This window comes from Rhinichthys klamathensis, unplaced genomic scaffold (assembly GCF_029890125.1).
Source record: "Rhinichthys klamathensis goyatoka isolate OS25496 unplaced genomic scaffold, OSU_Roscu_1.1 h1tg000437l_1, whole genome shotgun sequence".
NCBI lineage: Eukaryota > Metazoa > Chordata > Actinopteri > Cypriniformes > Leuciscidae > Rhinichthys > Rhinichthys klamathensis.
The window spans coordinates 399,447-419,463 of record NW_026606933.1 but is presented as its reverse complement, the minus strand read 5'-3'; the positions used below and the strand labels follow the sequence as shown (position 1 = coordinate 419,463).

General features: G+C 43.5%; 2 protein-coding genes across 2 annotated transcripts; both read left to right on the top strand.

Annotated features, from left to right (window-relative positions):
• Positions 1 to 1,064: 1,064 nt before the first annotated feature.
• On the top strand, positions 1,065 to 4,968 carry LOC130071342 (stefin-C-like). Its single transcript, XM_056236083.1, has 3 exons — positions 1,065 to 1,199; positions 1,467 to 1,568; positions 4,736 to 4,968. The coding sequence occupies exons 1-3, from the start codon at positions 1,131 to 1,133 to the stop codon at positions 4,853 to 4,855; spliced, it is 291 nt and encodes a 96-aa protein (XP_056092058.1). The 5' UTR covers positions 1,065 to 1,130; the 3' UTR covers positions 4,856 to 4,968.
• A 12,718-nt stretch (positions 4,969 to 17,686) lies between these two features.
• LOC130071328 (uncharacterized) lies at positions 17,687 to 18,725 on the top strand. The gene is made up of 2 exons (XM_056236064.1): positions 17,687 to 18,086; positions 18,175 to 18,725. The coding sequence occupies exons 1-2, from the start codon at positions 17,687 to 17,689 to the stop codon at positions 18,723 to 18,725; spliced, it is 951 nt and encodes a 316-aa protein (XP_056092039.1).
• Positions 18,726 to 20,017: the final 1,292 nt, after the last annotated feature.

The window sequence follows — 20,017 nt, the reverse complement described above, 5'->3', positions numbered from 1 at the left end:
TGATGAATACTAGGTCCAAAAGTCTCAAAATTTTCTTTCAGGAACCAAGGAGGAACCATGTCTATAGCTGACCCGGTAGGTTTCAGGTTACTTACAATTTCCCGTAGCCGCTGAAAAGTAACGAGTTCAAATTGATTAAACCACACAAACAATTTTGTCGCCCTCATGTTGTGTCAAAGTTGTGTGATAAGTGTGCGAATATGTTTTTTGTCCATAAAAAAATGTGTAAATCATGTTGTACATACTGTACAATATAAGTCAAGGGGCACTGGTTCAACTGGTTCCCTGTTACACAGAAAAAAAGAAGTCATACTGGTTTTGAACTGGTGAGTGAATGATGACATTGTTAGCATTTTTGGGTGAACTACACCTTTAATCTATTAGTACTTGGAGAGTGATTCCCAAACAGGGAAATATGGAAAACATTTTAATGTTGCTTTATTAAAGCTTAAAAAACATATGTGACCGATACAAGTAAATGTGCATTTACTTGTGTGACTTTAATGATAAGAAAACATGAAAACGTGCGGTTTGGTGTTGATAAAGGGAACTTGAGCTCGACTGATGGCACTGTGGAGGCTGGGAAACACCGGCTATATTCAAAATAACCAAGAAATGAAGAATACTCACACCAGACTAGCGTATATACATGTTATAAGGCCACAGATACGTTTGTTTTTGTTTATTTCAGGCATTGTTGTAGTTGATACACTGTAGTAACCTGTAATGACAACTAATCAAACTATACAAATTAAATTTGAAGCCTCACAAATGAAATAAAAAAAAGCTAAAGACATCAAAGAGTAAAAAGCTGTATTAGCCTAAACTAGCATAGGTTATTCACTCAATGTTTGCTGTTGAGTCATTATTTATCTGAAATAGCTCAGACGATTTATTATATTACAAAACTGAATATTACATATTACATTTAAATAATGCAATTTGAGGAGCATGCACTAATATCTTCAGTTCCATTCGTAACAGTTTTTCACATGAACTGAATATTACACAACACCCCAAAGTGAAACTCCGCCTATTTAGCATAAATAGTGGATCCGAATCAATCTGTGAGACAGACTACCTGATAATACAGTTATTTCACCCAGGCTTTGATCACCAGCACTGCAGAAATGTCCAACCTTGGCGGATGGAGAACAGAGGCGCCTGTCACTGAAGAGATGAAGAAGATCTGCATTACGGTAGGAGACAGAAAATCACTTTAAATGCAGTTTCTGTTAAAACAACCTTGTAAAATGATCTAATTTGGTGCTGTAAAATGTGTTGGGGAAATTATTTGTTGTCATTTTTAAAATAACTGTTTTACTTTTCACTCAAAGTCACAAAACATGTCACATGAGTTTTCTGATATCTGAATGATAGACGTAACTTGGACTATAGACTAATAAACTTTTTTATATATAAGAATAATATAGATGAATATATATAGTGTGTGTTTGTTTATTCAGGTGAAGCCAGACATAGAGACGGCGGTTGGAACCAATTTTCCTGTTTACAGTCCATTAAGCTTCAGGCTTCAGGTTGTGGCAGGAATAAACTATCTGGTCAAGGTAAAGGAGTGTTTTGTTTTTCATGGATTTTGAGCTTGATATTTTCATCACTGAAACTCTTCCACTCTTCCGTTTGTTTCCAATATCAACAAGCCAACTGTGGCAGTGTGTCCTGAACGGATGTGATGTGTCCAGTCATTTCTCCGTCCTCTCTGAAAGTTAAACTGCATCAAGTCACTGTATAAAGTTCCTCTGCATTTGTTGCCTATATACACTTACCTAAAGGATTATTAGGAACACCATACTAATACTGTGTTTGACCCCCTTTCGCCTTCAGAACTGCCTTAATTCTACGTGGCATTGATTCAACAAGGTGCTGAAAGCATTCTTTAGAAATGTTGGCCCATATTGATAGGATAGCATCTTGCAGTTGATGGAGATTTGTGGGATGCACATCCAGGGCACGAAGCTCCCGTTCCACCACATCCCAAAGATGCTCTATTGGGTTGAGATCTGGTGACTGTGGGGGCCATTTTAGTACAGTGAACTCATTGTCATGTCCAAGAAACCAATTTGAAATGATTCGAGCTTTGTGACATGGTGCATTATCCTGCTGGAAGTAGCCATCAGAGGATGGGTACATGGTGGCCATAAAGGGATGGACATGGTCAGAAACAATGCTCAGGTAGGCCGTGGCATTTAAACGATGCCCAATTGGCACTAAGGGGCCTAAAGTGTGCCAGGAAAACATCCCCCACACCATTACACCACCACGACCAGCCTGCACAGTGGTAACAAGGCATGATGGATCCATGTTCTCATTCTGTTTACGCCAAATTCTGACTCTACCACCTGAATGTCTCAACAGAAATCGAGACTCATCAGACCAGGCAACATTTTTCCAGTCTTCAACTGTCCAATTTTGGTGAGCTCTTGCCAATTGTAGCCTCTTTTTCCTATTTGTAGTGGAGATGAGTGGTACCCGGTGGGGTCTTCTGCTGTTGTAGCCGATCCGCCTCAAGGTTGTACGTGTTGTGGCTTCACAAATGCTTTGCTGCATACCTCGGTTGTAACGAGTGGTTATTTCAGTCAAAGTTGCTCTTCTATCAGCTTGAATCAGTCGGCCCATACTCCTCTGACCTCTAGCATCAACAAGGCATTTTCGCCCACAGGACTGCCGCATACTGGATGTTTTTCCCTTTTCACACCATTCTTTGTAAACCCTAGAAATGGTTGTGCGTGAAAATCCCAGTAACTGAGCAGATTGTGAAATACTCAGACCGGCCCGTCTGGCACCAACAACCATGCCACGCTCAAAATTGCTTAAATCACCTTTCTTTCCCATTCTGGCATCCAATTTGGAGTTCAGGAGATTGTCTTGACCAGGGTTGGGTTTCCCAAAAGCATCGTAAGCTTAAGTTGATCGTAGAACAATTGCCACCAATGGTCTCTACGATCAACTTAGGCTTACGATGCTTTTGGGAAACGCAGTCCAGGACCACACCCCTAAATGCATTGAAGCAACTGCCATGTGATTGGTTAATTAGATAATTGCAGTAATGAGAAATTGAACAGGTGTTCCTAATAATCCTTCAGGTGAGTGTATAAGATAACATTTTTCTCAACTTTGCAGCGTTGCTGGACACTCAAATCTAGTCGGCAACGGTCACTGTGTATAGCAGAGTTTGAGGGAGTTTGCTTGCTATCATGGAAAATGAATGCGTTATGTTAATGGATGAAATTAATTCTTCAATTATGATTTTGACGGCATTGTGGTGCATCTAGCTGATGTAAGCTACATCACAGCTGGAATCCATTATTTGTTTGTCGGGAAAGTGGATGGATCCAAAGTGTGCAACCACTGGCGCCTGATCAAAAAGCATCTGGACCTTTTAAAGTACAGTGCTGACGGGGTCAGTGCTCTCAGAAAAAGTGTTGGGATTGTTCTGGCCTTTGTTGATGGGGGATATTTTCTCAATCTAACCTGTGTTCCTGCTAACTCGAACAGCACTCACCCTATGTTCAGGAGTGAGATGGTAGTCAAGGCCCATGCCATTGGCCTGATTAATGCAGTCTTCAATAATTCCTCATTGAGACTGAGAAGTGTGCCACCACAAGATCTGGAGCGGCCTACTCTACAGAAGAAGAATCTCACTAACTTGGGCAGGATGAACATTTTGAATGTGGACCAGAAATTCATCCTCCGACACTTCCATCAATCTGTAATGGCTGTCAATCAAGACATCGATATGGCAATAATTCTGACCATTAGTAAGTTTGGTCAAAAGGATGATCGAAGCTTCGACCTGAGCAAGCTGGTTCATCTAAATGGCATTGTGAATGTGTCCTATCATGTTCCCTGCAACATTCATTCGCAGGACCCATCTGTTGACCTCTTGTGGTCTAGGTGTGGGCTCCAGTAGGTGGTTGGACAACGTGACACTCTGTTTCCTGTCTATTCCATGGCTGAAAGTGCCAATTTTCAGTCTAACCTTGACCAGATGCCACTTGATGTGAGTAATACTCTTGACCAGGTTGTGCGTCATGTCAATTGCAAGGTAAACTTCTTGCAGTTGTATGCAGTGACTCCACACTGCCACCAGGCCACCCCCGCTAAGCACCCTGCGAGTAGGGTGATAACGACATGTGACCTTCACATCGAGAAGCATCGGCGGATGATTCTCAAGGATGCCAAAGCGTATGTGGACCACATGGATGATCTGGATGAAGGACCTTTGTGAGGCTGGAGGGTGTTTAATTGTTAGGCCTGGCTTTCCTGAGGTTGTGGATGCCATCAGTTTTTTTGACCAAATGATGCTTGACAATTTGTTTGAGACGGTGCCGATGCTCCTACCTTTTAAGGATGGCCTAGGTTTAAGGCACATTGTAAAGCCAATTGCTACGTACCTGAGTAGCACACTCTTCGATCTTCTGCACCACCAGAAGGGGCTCGGTGGATTTGAAAGTTCGTGGAAGGCCTTCCAGCTCGAACTGGCCCTTGAGTATAGTTTATTTGGACGGGCCATGTGTGGAACATCGAGGCAGTATGTCTCACCCCTTGGTGCATGTAATTAATTAATTCCCCTAGTAGTTTCTACGTTAACAGAGTAACATGGAAGAGATCAATTATAAATCCATGTGGATTTCTCTCTCTCTCTCTCTCTCTCTCTCTCTCTCTCTCTCTCTCTCTCTCTCTCTCTCTCTCTCTCTCTCTCTCTCTCTCTCAGGTGTGTGTTGGAGAAGATGTGTGCGTTCATGCAATGATATTTCAAGATTTTCAAAGGAAACTGAATGTGACTGGAGTCCAGTTCCCTGAATCCAACAGTGAGCCCCTGGAACCCTTCTGAACACTTCTAACCGCATGCAGAAAATATTCTGATCTAATAACAGACACACAATGAGCTGCCGTACTGTATAGAGGAACTATTGACAACTGTTTCATCCCTCAATATTCAAACCCTCAGTGCCTGTGTCAGTGTGTGCATGTGAAGATGTGAACAACACCATATTTACTTCACTTTACTAAAAATGTTTTATGCTGAAAAAAAGTTTTTAAAAATCCTCATCCCAAATCTTTAAAAACAAGAAGTAAAATAATGTAAAATAAATAATGTATAACGACAAATCTTTTCAAATTGTTAGTTTTAATTGACTGTCTGAATCACTTTTTTAAAAGGATTTTTTTAAGGTCTCTGTACAATAACATTTTTATTTGAACTGTACAAACCAAATGCTGCCCATTAAAATAAATATTGACGTATTTTCAGATGTTTGCTTATGGTTTTTTGCCCCTTTATTAAACATTTCAAATATTCACAAATTAATATGGAAAAATATTATATTTTACTGGTTTTCTAAGGCCAAATTAGAACCTGAAAATGATCTTTTTCCCGCAGTGCTGAATGAGAAAAGCCATGTCTCTGAAACCATACAGAGAAGTGATATATGTGATTTATAGGCTAATGATAATAAATGTGTCTGAAAAATAACGAGGCATTTTAATTGTTTATTAATAAACTAGTGTTTTCTAAATCAGTGTTGGCTGCAAACATATCTCCATCTCCGCTGTAAGAGAGAGAAATTTCAATTTCGGACATTTCAAGCTTTATATAGGTAGGCTAGATTTTGTTTCAGTTCTTTTTTGAGACGCGCTCCAGTTTACAGAGATCATGAAAGCGCGCCTAATTGTTTTCTTTTATTTTACAAAAGCACAACGTTTTCTATTTATTATGAGTTTACACAAATAAAGGTACCCAAATATCAAAACATCCGATATCCGATATATTGTATATAACACAAATATACGCACAATCACTTGGATATGCTTCAAAAGTGTTTATTTGTGATAATTAGCCCTGTATCATTATTGTCTAACCTGTATTATGACTGACATTTGACGAATTGCTTTGTTCCTTTTTTGGATAAAAGCGTCTTCTAAATATGTAGTGTGACGACCTCTGCTGTTGGTTTTGGGAATTGCAGTTTGGTACCTGAGCCCACTAATTGGCTTTATGCACAGCTTCACTACTTCCTGAACTTCAGCGAGCTCTTTTGTTTCCTGTCTGCCATTATTAGACAAACTGATTAATCCAGGTGTGCCTGATCTCAGTAACAATAATCAGGCACACCTGGATTAATCAGTTTGTCCAATAATGGCAGACAGGAAACAAAGGAGCTGGCTGAAGTTCAGGAAGTAGTGAAGCTGTGCATAAAGCCCATTACCTCAATTGGCAGTCAACTGGAAACACCCGTGACCGTGCCTTAGACACTTCTTAAGAGATCACAAACTGAGCCAACAGAGGGAACTTTGGTCTTGGACTTTGCGTTTGGTTTTTGCTTCCATTGTATTCTGTGACCTTTTGCATTTACATTTCAACTTCAACATTGCATTACACTTTCAACCATGCATCTTGATTTACACACTGATCTTGCTGATGAATACAGAAACACTCTTATTTTCTTTAATTGTTTCGATTCTATTATTTAGTCTTGTCTTATTTTTGTAGTTGAATAAACACTTTTGAGCTTACAATTTGGTTTACCCGTGTCCCTTGTTTTTGTTGCTTCCCTTGAGCCAAGGGTCGTAACATGTAGCCTATAATTTGCATTTATAACTATAAATGAGTTCACTTAAGACAGTAATATGTTTATCATATAATAATTTATGAATGTTTTATTTTTATATAAGCTAATGTTTTACAGTTTTGGAAATGTGAGTCTTTTTTTTTCTTCTTCTTTTTTTTCTTTTTTTTTTGCTTATTCTATTATACTGAGCTTCTTCCTTCCAAAAATGGACTTTAAAGATACAAGTAAATGTCGTTTTTTCAAAAATTCAAGAAATTATCCAAAAAAAAAAAAAAAAAAAAAATTTAAACACACTGCAATGCATCGCACCTAAACAGGCCTGGTTGGATCATCTGGCACAGACTGGGGGAGGGGCCACAAATTGGAAAGTGTGGGCACAGTTTGTGAATTTGTGGGTACAGATTGCAAAATCTGAAGGCATGGTTTACAAATCTGAGAGCCCGGATTAGGAACTCATCGTGGGTATGGTTTATTAATCCGCGGGCACGATTTGTTAAACCGAGGGAACAGTTTAAGAATTTGTGAGTTTATAAACTGAGGGGACAGATTGCAAAACCGCCGCCACGGATTGTTGTGTATGTGGTGTTTTTAATATGCTTTAAGACAAACCATGTGTAAATTCTGTTTTAAATCCAGCTTTTAATGTTGTTTATGTGTCTATGTGGTGTTTTTAATACGCTTTAAGACAAACCATGTGTAAGTTCATAAGTCGACAGCATTGCTGAGTATTCTGAGTAGTCTCAAAAACACGAAATCGCCAACGCTATCTCACGACCAATTCGTCCGAATTTGACGAGTGATTAAAATATGGCTAATTCGTACGAATTCGTACGACCTCATTCGTACGAATTTGTACGATTTGCCTAAACCCACGTGATGGGTAGGTTTAGGGGCGGGGTCAGGGGTAGGTCATTCGTACGAATTCATACGAATTGGGCAACTCGTCAAATATGTACGTTTTAGCAAAAATCGTACTAATTCGTACGAGTGAGGTCGTACGAATTGTTACAAATTAGCCATCTTTTAATCACTCGTCAAATTCGGACGAATTGGTCGTGAGATCGGTTTGAAATCGCTGGTGTTTCTGACGTCACAAACAACCTTGTAACCAATCAGATCAACGTGTGATCGTCAACCAGTGGATCTCTGAGCTGAGTGAGTGAGTGAGTGGAGGCGGGGCTCATTTACATATTCATAGAACCACGTATACTAAATGAGGCAAGGGTGTCGAGTTACATTCAAGATATTTTTAAGACATAAATACAAAAAAATTTAAGAAAAAAACTTTAAATATGTAATTTGGCTGTTTAAAGATGAGTTTTACAATTATTGACTACAGGGGGACTTTACTACATTGAAGTATTTTCATGTTTGCATTGCAATAACTCATTTCATATAATGCATGGTCTTCTCTTTATATCTTTATTTCTCGTTATATCAGAACAGGATTTGCTTTCTAGGATGTATTAATTGATTGTTGAGTGTAAAACTGTCCCACAAAGGTTACTTCAATTCTATTTAGATGTTGTGTCTTGTCGTCACGGATTATCAATCTCCATCCCTGCCTGGTTTATCTGATCATCCTCTTCACCTGTTCATCATTATCTCCCCTTTATCTGGACTGTCCCTTTCATTGATGCTTTGCGAAGTCTTGTTTTGCTCTGCATTACCAAGCGTTATTCCCTGTCTCCGCTTATTATCTGGACCTTAGATCTCTGCCTGGACTCTAGACTCTGTGAACCTTTGCTGCCTGCCTTGACCTTTGCCTGTGTTTCATTACGAGTACTGGATTGTCCCTTTATCTGAGCCTGTTTCTGTTCATGTCTGATTCTCTCTGCTTTATTGCATGTGTGAATAAACTACTGCAAATGGATCCAAATGCCTCTGACTCAACATTACACTTGTGAAACACCACACTGTTATTTGCTGACATTGTTCCTCCAGGACACACAAACTGGAGTTGTTTGTTGTTGTTGTTTTTACTTCAAATAATGACGTTGTATTTTTACCTCGTCTCACTCTGGACATGATGGTTTATTTGAAGCACTTTATTGTTGACCACCACAAACTTTATAACTTTATTTAAAGGGGTGGTTCAGAATTTTGGACATCGGGCCTCATTTCCAAGTTAGCCTTAGTGTTATTTATCAGTGGAGACAGTTTTCAAAAATTTTCATCCAGTGGCACTTCTGGAATCCCATAAATAACATTCTTAATAAAAAACTAAAAAAAACTTTTGTGAAACAAATACGCAAGGATAATGACATAATGACATGATCCTTTGCATATAGCTCATGCCTTTAATCATCATTTTTCGTCTTTATGTAGTTCAAAATCTGTTTGCTCTGATGGTTTGGCATGGTCTTCTTATTCTTCCATGCCTGCTGGCTCTTTTTCATTTAAAAAGATCATGCCTACTGATGTCTTTATGTATTACAGGACCTTAAATTAAAATGCAGTGCAGGACCAGATGATCTGGAAGTTAAGTTTATCAAACTTGCAGCTCACATATTGATTTTTCCTCTTGCAGATCTTTTAAATCTATCATTAACTACCTGTACTGTGCCACAAATTTGGAAAGCTGCAAGAGTGACACCTCTTTTCAAAGGTGGAGACCAATCCGATGTGAACAATTATCGCCCGATTTCTATAATTTGTGCAGTTGCTAAAATATTTGAGAAATTAATTTTAAATCAACTAACTGAGTACATTAACAATTATAACATTTTATCTACACAAGGTATCTACAGAAGGTAATGGTCAACCATATCAAAGGTCTTTGAGAGATCAATGAAAGCAGCTCCAATGAAATGACCATTATCATTGGAGCTGCTTTCATTGATCTCTCAAAGACCTTTGATATGGTTGACCATTACCTTCTACTGGATAAGCTTCACTCTATTGGTTTGAATAAACATGCTGTGCTCTGGTTCAACTACTATTTACTTAATAGACGTCAGTGTGTTGTTTACCAAGGATTCCAGTCAGATTATTTAATTGTTGATAAAGGTGTTCCTCAAGGCTCAACTTTAGGCCCCTTACTTTTCTCGATCTTTATCAATGACTTGGCACAAGTTGGTTCTCATTGTGAATTAGAGCTTTATGCTTTATGAGAGGTTTATGCCCCCCCTAAATTCACCCAAGTACTAAAAAAACAAAATATTTAACGTTAGAGTTTGTAAAATACAGACTGATGTCTATGGAAGAGGTAATAATAATCCTTTCCATAATTCGACACGTTTTATTCATATCAGATACACATTGTGTAAGTAACTTTAATGTTTACTCTATTCTTCTCCCAGTTCACCAGCCACTTACTTTTAAGTATTTCGGGAGTGGATTAATTCACGTGTTGTAAATCCAACAGATCCGATTCTCTGAACTGCGTCTGCGGCACAAACTAACATGGAGGATCCCATCGCGCATACTGCAGTGCCGAACTAACGCGACCGTTATAAAGGTGTTTAAAAAACAATACACTTCCACTTGCATGTATTTGACAATCGGAATATCAGATATTTCATGCCATAGCTAACACATTTGTGAATATTCTGAATAAAAAAGGAAAAATGATATAAAAGCAGATCATTGGCGCTGTTGCTGCTGCGGTGTGTCACGTGACAAGCAATGATGCGCGTCACCATGGAAACCAGAAAGTGACACATAGCGGTCGCCTAGAAAAACTCAAGCTGGGGGGTCAGTTGTATGTTGTATGTGCAGTCGTAGAGGAGACATAATTTAAGGACACGATCGAGTCCCGGAAGAATATGATTTTATCCTCTTAGTGAAGAAAGCAACATTCCGGTAATGACACAAAAACGGATTTCAAATTTCTTTTCAAAAGCACCCACAGCAAAGGGAATAAGAGAAGGGGGGGGCAACATCACTGGATTTGACATCCGATTCATCGTTATGTGTAGCACCACCAGCAGAAAGCCGCCGGGATGAGCAACGGCAGCTGACCCAAATGAATGAACCCACCACCGCCACCCTCACTACGAGCCACCCTCATCCCCCGTCGCCACACGCTGATAGTCAAAAAGCAGATGCAGGAGCACAGTCCTTCAGGCCTCCGCCTGATTATAATTTTCCAGTCAAAAAAAAAAAGTGGGGAGAGCTTCGCACGCAGCTGTAGGGACTCCTGGTTCCGAGAGTGGAAGTGGCTGGAATATATTTCGGACAGTGATGGCATCGTGTGTGGGGTGTGCAGATCGGCTGTTAAAAGTAAACTGCTGTGCCCAACCACCGACAGTTTGATTTTAAATGATAAGGGATTTTCAAATTGGAAAAAAGCAACAGAGAAAATCAGAGACCACGAGAAATCTAAAACTCATTTAGATGCAACCCATGTCCATTGGATGTGTTGAAAAACACTCCAATAAATGCCCTACTCTCTGAAGCCAAGGCAAAGGAGCAGAGAACAGCACGGAAAATCCTCGAACTTATTTTCAGCTGCGTAAGATTCTTGGGGCGCCAGGGGCTTCCACTGAGAGGGGATGCCAATCGGGATGGAGTCTTATGGCAGCTAATGCAGGAGCGAGTGCGCGATGATCCTGACCTCGATAAGTGGCTGAAAAGGAGAGACAACTGGATGTCAAACAACATCCAAAATGAGATTCTGGAGCTATTCGCGCATGACATATTGAGAAAAATTGGAGCAACAGCATCAAAAACCGACTTTTTTGGATTAACTGTGGATGGGACAACAGATATCAGTGGCAAAGAACAATTTTCAATCAGTCTGCAGTTTAGCAATGACCACCTAGAAGATCAAAATTTCTATCTTGGCTATTATAATCCCCTTGACACAACGGCTGAAATCTTATTTCAGTGCATAAAGGATGTCCTGGTGCGCCTCCATTTGCCACTGGAGCGACTGAAGGGCTACTGCTTTGATGGAGCCAGTAACATGTCAGGGAGGTTCAATGGGGTGCAAGCTAAACTGAAGGAAGTATGTCCCGACTCTGTTTTTGTCCACTGCGCAAATCACTCACTGGATCTGGTGCTGCAAGAAGTGGCTCGTGAAGTGCGTCTTGTTGCTGATACGCTAAACTTTGTGCGTGAAGTCACTGTTATAATCAACGATTCAGCAAAGAGAAAAGCGTTGTATCAGTCCCTATAGAGGGTATGCGCATGACGTCACCGTCGGCCGGAGTGAATGCGGTCACGCCCACAAGTGGCAAAAAGACTGAGCGGCAGCATTTGTTTTCAGCGTGAACGCTGTGAAAATCACACAAAACACATCTAAAACGGGAAAGAGCTTTGCGATTGACTGTACAACTAGATTTGACCAGAAATCTGAGGTACTGTATATTTTTACAGACTGCAAAAAGCTACAGAACAGACTATATTCTGCATAATTGGATGTTTTTAAATAAACACTGACAAAAAACTATACAAGTTTTAGGGCTGGACGATATGATGATATACAGTATAACATTAATGTAAGTGATCACTCGGATTTAGACCTATTGTTGTCACGGTTGGTAAATCCTATGTTTTCTTCTTGTCTCGTGTTTCTGTTGTTATATGTCAGCGCGCTGATTAGATGGGCGTGCCGCTCGTCAGCGTTCATCATCAATCAGCTCATTATCCCTTCACCAGCTGCAGCTTGTCAGATCATGTGTATTTATACTCACCACTTTCTCATCTTCCCTGTCAGATCGTTGTATGTGGTTTCCCCGGTGCGTGTGTTCCTGTCGCGTTCCAGTCTCTTGCCTTCCTTGTTCCGGTTTCTTGTTCTGTGGATTTTCTGGACTATATCGCTCACTGGACACCTCTCACCGCACCTCCACTTCACCTACCATCTGACCATCGGAGTTCCTGCGCCACCTGCCTGTTTGCCTGTGTTTGGACTGTCTCTCATTGTTACTACTAAAATAAAAGAGTTTAACTGCACTTGCTTCCGTCAGTCTGTCGTGACATAACGATCTGACCTTCAACATGGAAGCAGCAGGAGACCCTTCCTCATCACTAGAGGCGTTTCTGAGTAACAGCAGCCAAAGAATGGACATCCAGGAAAAGAATATCAATGATACGGCTCGCGCTGTTCAGGCTTTAGTGGCGCAGGTGTCCGGGCTCACCCAACAGATTCAACAGCTTCGCGTGCCCGCTGCGCCACCCGCACCGCCAATCCCCCCACCACCACCAGCGGACCCATCCCCGTCAGAGCCCCGTCTACCAGTCCCTGAGCCATATGCAGGTGAACCCAATTACTGTCGTGCGTTCTTAACCAGATGTGGTATGCACTTTTCTCTCCAACCTAGAACCTTTCAGGAGGAGCAGACCAAGGTCGCATTTGTCCTGACGCTTCTGACGGGGAAAGCGGCGTTATGGGGAACGGCGGTGTGGGCTAACCAAGACGACTGCTGTTCCTCGTTCCAGCGACTCTCCGAAGAGATGCGGCGGGTTTTCGACCGGGCCGCGACGGGGAGAGAAGCTGCCAGGGTGATGGCCGAACTACGACAAGGTGAAAGATCTGTATCGGAATTCTCGATCGAATTTCGCACCCTGGCAGCTGAGAGTCAATGGAACGAGGAGGCGCAGTGGGACATGTTCCTGCATGGGCTGGCTGACCGCGTCCAAAAGGAGATTTACGCCATGGAGCTACCTACCGGACTCAATGATCTGATCGCGCTGGCACTAAGAGTGGACAATCGTCTATCACGAGGCACCAGACGGTTTCAACCGGACCGTCCTTCTGGAGGTGCCGAGGGAATGCGTTCGGGAGGCGGGGGCGCGGTCAGCCCCGTCTACGATCACGAGCCCATGCAGGTGGGTCGAGCCCGGCTTTCCCGGGAGGAGAAGGAGAGGCGGAGATCCCTGGGCCTTTGCCTTTACTGCGGTGGAGCTGGACATTTTGCGTACAATTGTCCGTTAAAAGGCCCAGCCCGACAGTAAGTATGAGGCTACTGTCGGGTGGGATCTCTGCCGAGAAGCCCTCATCAACATCTACCTTCCTCCCGGTAAGACTCCGATGGTCAACTCACCTCCACGACTGTCGGGCACTACTGGACTCAGGGGCAGAAGGTAATTTCATGGATCACTCATTTGCACTCAGATATCAAATTCCCCTCAAACCCCTTTCACACCAAATCAACGTTCACGCCCTCAATGGACAAAGACTCCCCACGATTTCACTGATCACCGAAGACCTCACACTCATCACATCCGGCAATCATTCTGAGACTATTTCCTTTTACATTCTGGACACTCCACTAGCACCCATCGTTCTTGGTCACCCATGGCTCATCCGTCACAATCCCAAAATAGACTGGCAGTTCAAATCGGTGGCATCATGGAGCAGTTTTTGTCATAAGTCTTGTCTGGTGTCTGCCTGTCCGTCTGTTCCTGTTCATGTTTTACAGGAGGAGACAGTGGATTTATCAAACGTGCCCACGGAGTATCGGGATCTGAAGGAGGTGTTCAGTAAGTCTCGGGCTGATTCTCTTCCTCCGCATCGTCCCTATGACTGTGCTATAGACTTACTGCCAGGTACGTCTCCGCCTAAGGGCAAATTATATTCACTCTCTGTCCCAGAGAGAGAGGTCATGGAGAAATACATTTCTGATTCTCTAGCAACGGGATTCATCCGACCTTCCTCTTCTCCAGCGGGGGCGGGGTTTTTTTTTGTGGGGAAGAAGGATGGATCGTTGCGACCTTGTATTGATTACCGGGGGTTGAACAACATCACGGTAAAGAATACTTATCCTTTGCCGTTGATGTCTTCAGCTTTCGAGAGGTTGCAAGGAGCATCTATTTTCACAAAACTGGATTTAAGGAATGCTTATCATTTGGTCCGCATCAGGGAGGGGGATGAATGGAAGACCGCCTTTAACACCCCTAGGGGGCACTTTGAATATTTGGTTATGCCGTTCGGCCTTTCCAACTCCCCAGCGGTCTTCCAAGCACTTGTCAATGACGTGTTGCGAGACATGATCGACCAGTTCATATATGTCTACCTGGATGACATATTGATTTTTTCTTCGTCTCTCCAGGAACACGTGCAACACGTCCGACAAGTGCTTCAGAGGTTGTTAGAGAATGGGCTTTTTGTCAAGGCGGAGAAATGCGTTTTTCATGCACAGTCTGTTCCTTTTCTAGGTCACATCATCTCGGTTGAGGGAATGCGCATGGATCCTGACAAGGTTAAGGCTGTGGTGAATTGGCCAAGTCCAGATTCCCGTAAGGCCCTACTAAGATTCCTGGGGTTCGCCAATTTTTACCGGCGTTTTATTCGCAACTTCAGCCGACTAGCCGCGCCTCTGACCGCCTTGACCTCCCCCAGAACGACGTTCAGGTGGTCAGACGCAGCTGAAGCTGCGTTTGCTAAACTCAAGGGTTGCTTCGTTTCAGCCCCCATCCTGATAACCCCTGATCCATCACGTCAGTTCGTGGTGGAGGTCGATGCGTCAGAGGTGGGGGTAGGTGCAGTGTTATCCCAGCGTTCTCCTTCAGACGACAAGATGCACCCTTGCGCGTTTTTTTCGCATCGTTTATCCCCTGCCGAAAGCAATTATGACATTGGCAACAGAGAGTTGTTGGCGGTCAAGTTAGCTTTGGAGGAGTGGCGCCACTGGTTAGAAGGGTCAGGGGTACCTTTTATCGTCTGGACCGACCACAAGAATCTGGAATACATTCGTACTGCTAAAAGACTTAATTCCAGGCAGGCTCGGTGGGCTCTTTTTTTCGGACGTTTTGACTTTACTCTCTCGTACCGCCCGGGTTCCAAAAACATCAAACCCGATTCTTTATCACGGATTTTTGACCGTTCCGATCGCCCGTCTACTCCCGAGTGCATTTTACCAGAGAGTCTATTCATCTCTACACTCACATGGGAGGTCGAATCGAAGGTCAAGAAGGCCTTAGAAGGGGTAACGCCTCCGACTCGTTGCCCACCGAACCGTTTGTTTGTGCCGGAGAGTTTACGGTCCAGCGTCATTCAGTGGGGTCATTGTTCCAATGTGGCTTGTCATCCAGGAGTCAATCGTACTATGTTTTTGTTTAAGCAACGATTCTGGTGGCCGCTTATGGCTCATGACGTTCGCAGTTTTGTATTGGCTTGCTCAGTTTGTGCCACGGGTAAGACTTCCAATCAACCTCCAGATGGGTTACTCCAACCGCTGCCGGTGCCTTCGAGACCCTGGTCCCATATCGCACTAGATTTTATCACCGCCCTCCCACCCTCCCAGGGTCACACGGTAGTTTTGACTGTGGTGGACCGGTTCTCGAAGGCGGCCCATTTCATTCCCTTGCCCAAATTACCTTCAGCCAAGGAGACAGCGTTGGTTGTCATTGACCACGTCTTTCGGCTTCATGGCCTCCCGACAGACGTGGTTTCTGACAGAGGACCCCAATTTGTGTCCAAATTTTGGCGAGAGTTTTGTAGACTTCTGGGGGCGACTGTCAGTCTGTCCTCTGGGTTCCATCCCCAGAGCAATGGCCAAACTGAGCGAGCCAACCAAGATTTGGAAAGAACGTTGCGATGTTTAGTGTCCAAGAATCCTTCCTCCTGGAGTCAGCAATTGTCTATGGTGGAGTACGCCCACAACACGTTGCCAGTGTCATCCACGGGCCTATCACCATTTGAGTGTAGCGTAGGTTACCAGCCACCAATTTTTCCTAGTCTGGAATCTGAAGTCGCGGTCCCCTCCGCCCACGCCTTCGTCCAGAGGTGTCACCGCACTTGGACTAGAGCCCGCGAGACTCTACTCCAAGTGGGGGCACGCACCAAGGCCAAAGCCGATCGCCACCGGCGGAGGCCTCCCGTATACGTCGTCGGTTCCAAAGTGTGGCTTTCTACCAAGGACATTCCTCTCCGCTCCGTTTCGAATAAACTCGCACCAAAATTCATTGGCCCATTCTCTGTCACTAAAATCATTAGTCCAGTGACAGTCCGCCTCAACCTTCCTCCAGTGTACAGGAGGATTCATCCCGTATTTCATGTTTCCAAAATTAAGCCCGTATTTTTTGCTCGCATTAACCCGCCAGTCCCGGTTCCCCCCCCGCCGCGTCTCGTAGACGGGGAACCTACTTATTCGGTCAATCGTGTTCTGGACTCGAGACGGAGGGGACGCGGATTCCAGTACTTGGTGGACTGGGAAGGTTACGGTCCGGAGGAGAGAAGTTGGGTACCGGCTAGAGACATCCTGGATCACTCCCTTATCGATGATTACAATCGGCAGGTAAGGGAGTCTGGGAACGCCAGGAGGCGTTCCTAGGGAAGGGGGTACTGTCACGGTTGGTAAATCCTATGTTTTCTTCTTGTCTCGTGTTTCTGTTGTTATATGTCAGCGCGCTGATTAGATGGGCGTGCCGCTCGTCAGCGTTCATCATCAATCAGCTCATTATCCCTTCACCAGCTGCAGCTTGTCAGATCATGTGTATTTATACTCACCACTTTCTCATCTTCCCTGTCAGATCGTTGTATGTGGTTTCCCCGGTGTGTGTGTTCCTGTCGCGTTCCAGTCTCTTGCCTTCCTTGTTCCGGTTTCTTGTTCTGTGGATTTTCTGGACTATATCGCTCACTGGACACCTCTCACCGCACCTCCACTTCACCTACCATCTGACCATCGGAGTTCCTGCGCCACCTGCCTGTTTGCCTGTGTTTGGACTGTCTCTCATTGTTACTACTAAAATAAAAGAGTTTAACTGCACTTGCTTCCGTCAGTCTGTCGTGACAATTGTATTTATATAAAACGTTTACAGGCAAATTGTCTTCATTTATTTCCCCGGCGTCGAAATCAGGCACATATAAATGTCAGGAAACACGATTCCTGGCTGCATGTCAATATCCATGGATCACTGGATCTTTGATAAGTTGTAAGGAACACTATATCGAGTCCAACTTTTAGTTTAAACTGATAATAGTTTGTTTTACTCGCGTTAACGCAGTTTCCCCTATTAACTCCAGTCACGCAGCAGCTCTTCTGCCACTCAGTCCCGCTGAGGGGGGCGTGTTCCGGCGGGGAAGTGACGTTAATGCATTCCCTCTATTTGGAGCCGGAGACGTTGTGAATTTGCTTGGCCTCTGCCCAACTCGGTGGTGCGTCCGAGTTGCGTCACTGTCACGTTTGCTGGCCTGCTACGGAGAGATGATACAGACTTTCGGAACCTTGGAGAGTGACAAGGCGGTGAAAGGGGACACCCGTGCCAAAATTGCAGGATTGCTAACAAAGGCCACAAATATGCGCACAGTGTTTGGCTTGTTTGCCCGCGTAACCCTATTTACCCCATGTGAAGCAGTGGCACGATCACTTCTAGGAACCAAAGTCACAGCTCTAGGATCCATGGAAGCTGGCAAACTCCTTTGCAAACAACTGGGCACACTGCGACAGGATGAAACCATCACTGACCTTGTGGCCAAGACCAAGCAATATGCAGAGCGTTACGGCCTGAAGCCGCCACATCCAGTGCGCAGCAGCAAGACACCTGCACGCTTTCGCTATACACAAGTGGAGGACGCCAATGACCAAGAGTGCAGCGAAGTGGAGGGTAAATGTTTGTAATAAAAAATACACAATTGGTCTTTTCAGTTGTAGTAGGCTAAGGTTATTTATGTTATATATATTTCTGTATTCAGTGTATCCGAACGTGTGGAAAAGGGAGATGTTTGAGGCGCTGGACCTGGTGCGCTCAGAAGTGGAGAGGCGTTTTGACCAGGTCGGAATCCAAGTTGCTGCAGGGCGAGAGCAGGCGATCATTGAGGCAGCTCAAGGAAAAAAAGTGAAAGTGACTTCCCTGAAACTCACCGGTTTTACAAGAGAGCGACTAAGTCATGAGTTGGACATACTGTGGGATATCTGTACAGGGCGTGAAGTTAACACAATTCGGGATGTTGTGTCCATTCTCCAAACCATGCAACCACAAACCCGTTCCATGCTGTCAGAGGTGGAAAAGCTCATCAAACTATGCCTGTGCCTGCCCAGATCTGTCGCTGCATCAGAGCGCTTCTTCTCGGCTTTGCGCAGGTTGAAAACCTGGCTGCGTAACACCATGTCACAGGAGAGACTAACGCACTTGGCCATCATGAATGCCCACAGTGATCTCCTGAATGAAATCGATGTCTCGACTCTGATAAAATTTTTTATAAGTCGAACAACTGAAAGAAGATCCACCTTTGGAAATGCATGAATTATTTTTTTCTTTTTGAGTAGCGCTAGCGTATGTGTCTAGCATGTTCATAGCTTTAAATGTTTTGACTGTCAATGCTATATCAATAGGGCCATTATATTTGTTCATTTTATGAATTTTCATGTTCCAAACAATATGAAATGTTGTGAAAATAAAACACAGCTCTCCCTCGTTCATTTCAGGGGTTCTATTTAATTACCATTTGTGCATTTTCATTCATTGCGCCTTGACACCGGTTCAAAACTGAGTCCCAAAAGTCCGCGTAAGAAGCATAACTACGTTCACACCGCCGCCGACTTGAGCTGCAAAGAAGCTCTGGCCCTGTCGAGGACGCTTGTCTAAGAGTACGGGGGAGCTTGTTGACGCTTTGGCCGCTCTGGCGTAGCAGCATTATGTTCGAGAGAAGAGAAGTGTCACAACGTGAAATGTAAACAGAAAAACAAGCAATATCCTACATTGACACTAGAAACCTTTTATAATTACAGCATTTTTATATTGCCTATTCCGCATCTCAACGCACGCATAAAGATTGCCTCAAAGAACCGGCCAAAGTAAGGATTATGCATTAAACTTTTAAATTGTTTATTAATAGTGTTTTCTGTCAGTTTTCGGTTAATTTATGAGACGCGCTCCAGTTCACGCGCTGGCGCCTCCGTGTCCTAATTCTATTGCCTACTATATTTGCTTCTTATTTATTAATCCAGTCAATTTGTTGATGAAAACATTGATTAAAATGAAGATACAATTTGTACAAAACGAAATTCAGTTAAAACAAAACAATAAGTGGTCAGAAAGAATTATGTCTGACCCATTCCAAATGTTTTCCGATATATGGTGACTCGAGCACTGATGGAACACAGAGCGCGCATTTCGACATTTCGACACACTGAGCTGTGCATAACGCCCACAGACGGGAAGTGAACGAGACAGATGCTGACCGGTACTGTCTGAAATGGTTAACTCTGTGGCGATGCATGTGCAAAACAGATTTAACTAATCATAAAGTCAATCAGGATACATAACAGAGCCTAGGCCTACACTAAAAAAATCCCCCCGCCCCCCCTCTCACAATATAGTTCCCACGTCCCTGCATCATAAGTTCAAACTGGTTGCAACCTAAACCACGAAGGGATTACCACTGGATTCTGTTTATCTTTAAATGCGTTTATTCCAATTGCCCTGCATACCTTAAACAGCACTTAATACCTTATTGCTCAACATACTCACTTAGACACCTCCAATGTCCAACTTTTTTTACGATACCAATGTTGTTTTCTGTAGCTGGTAGGAGA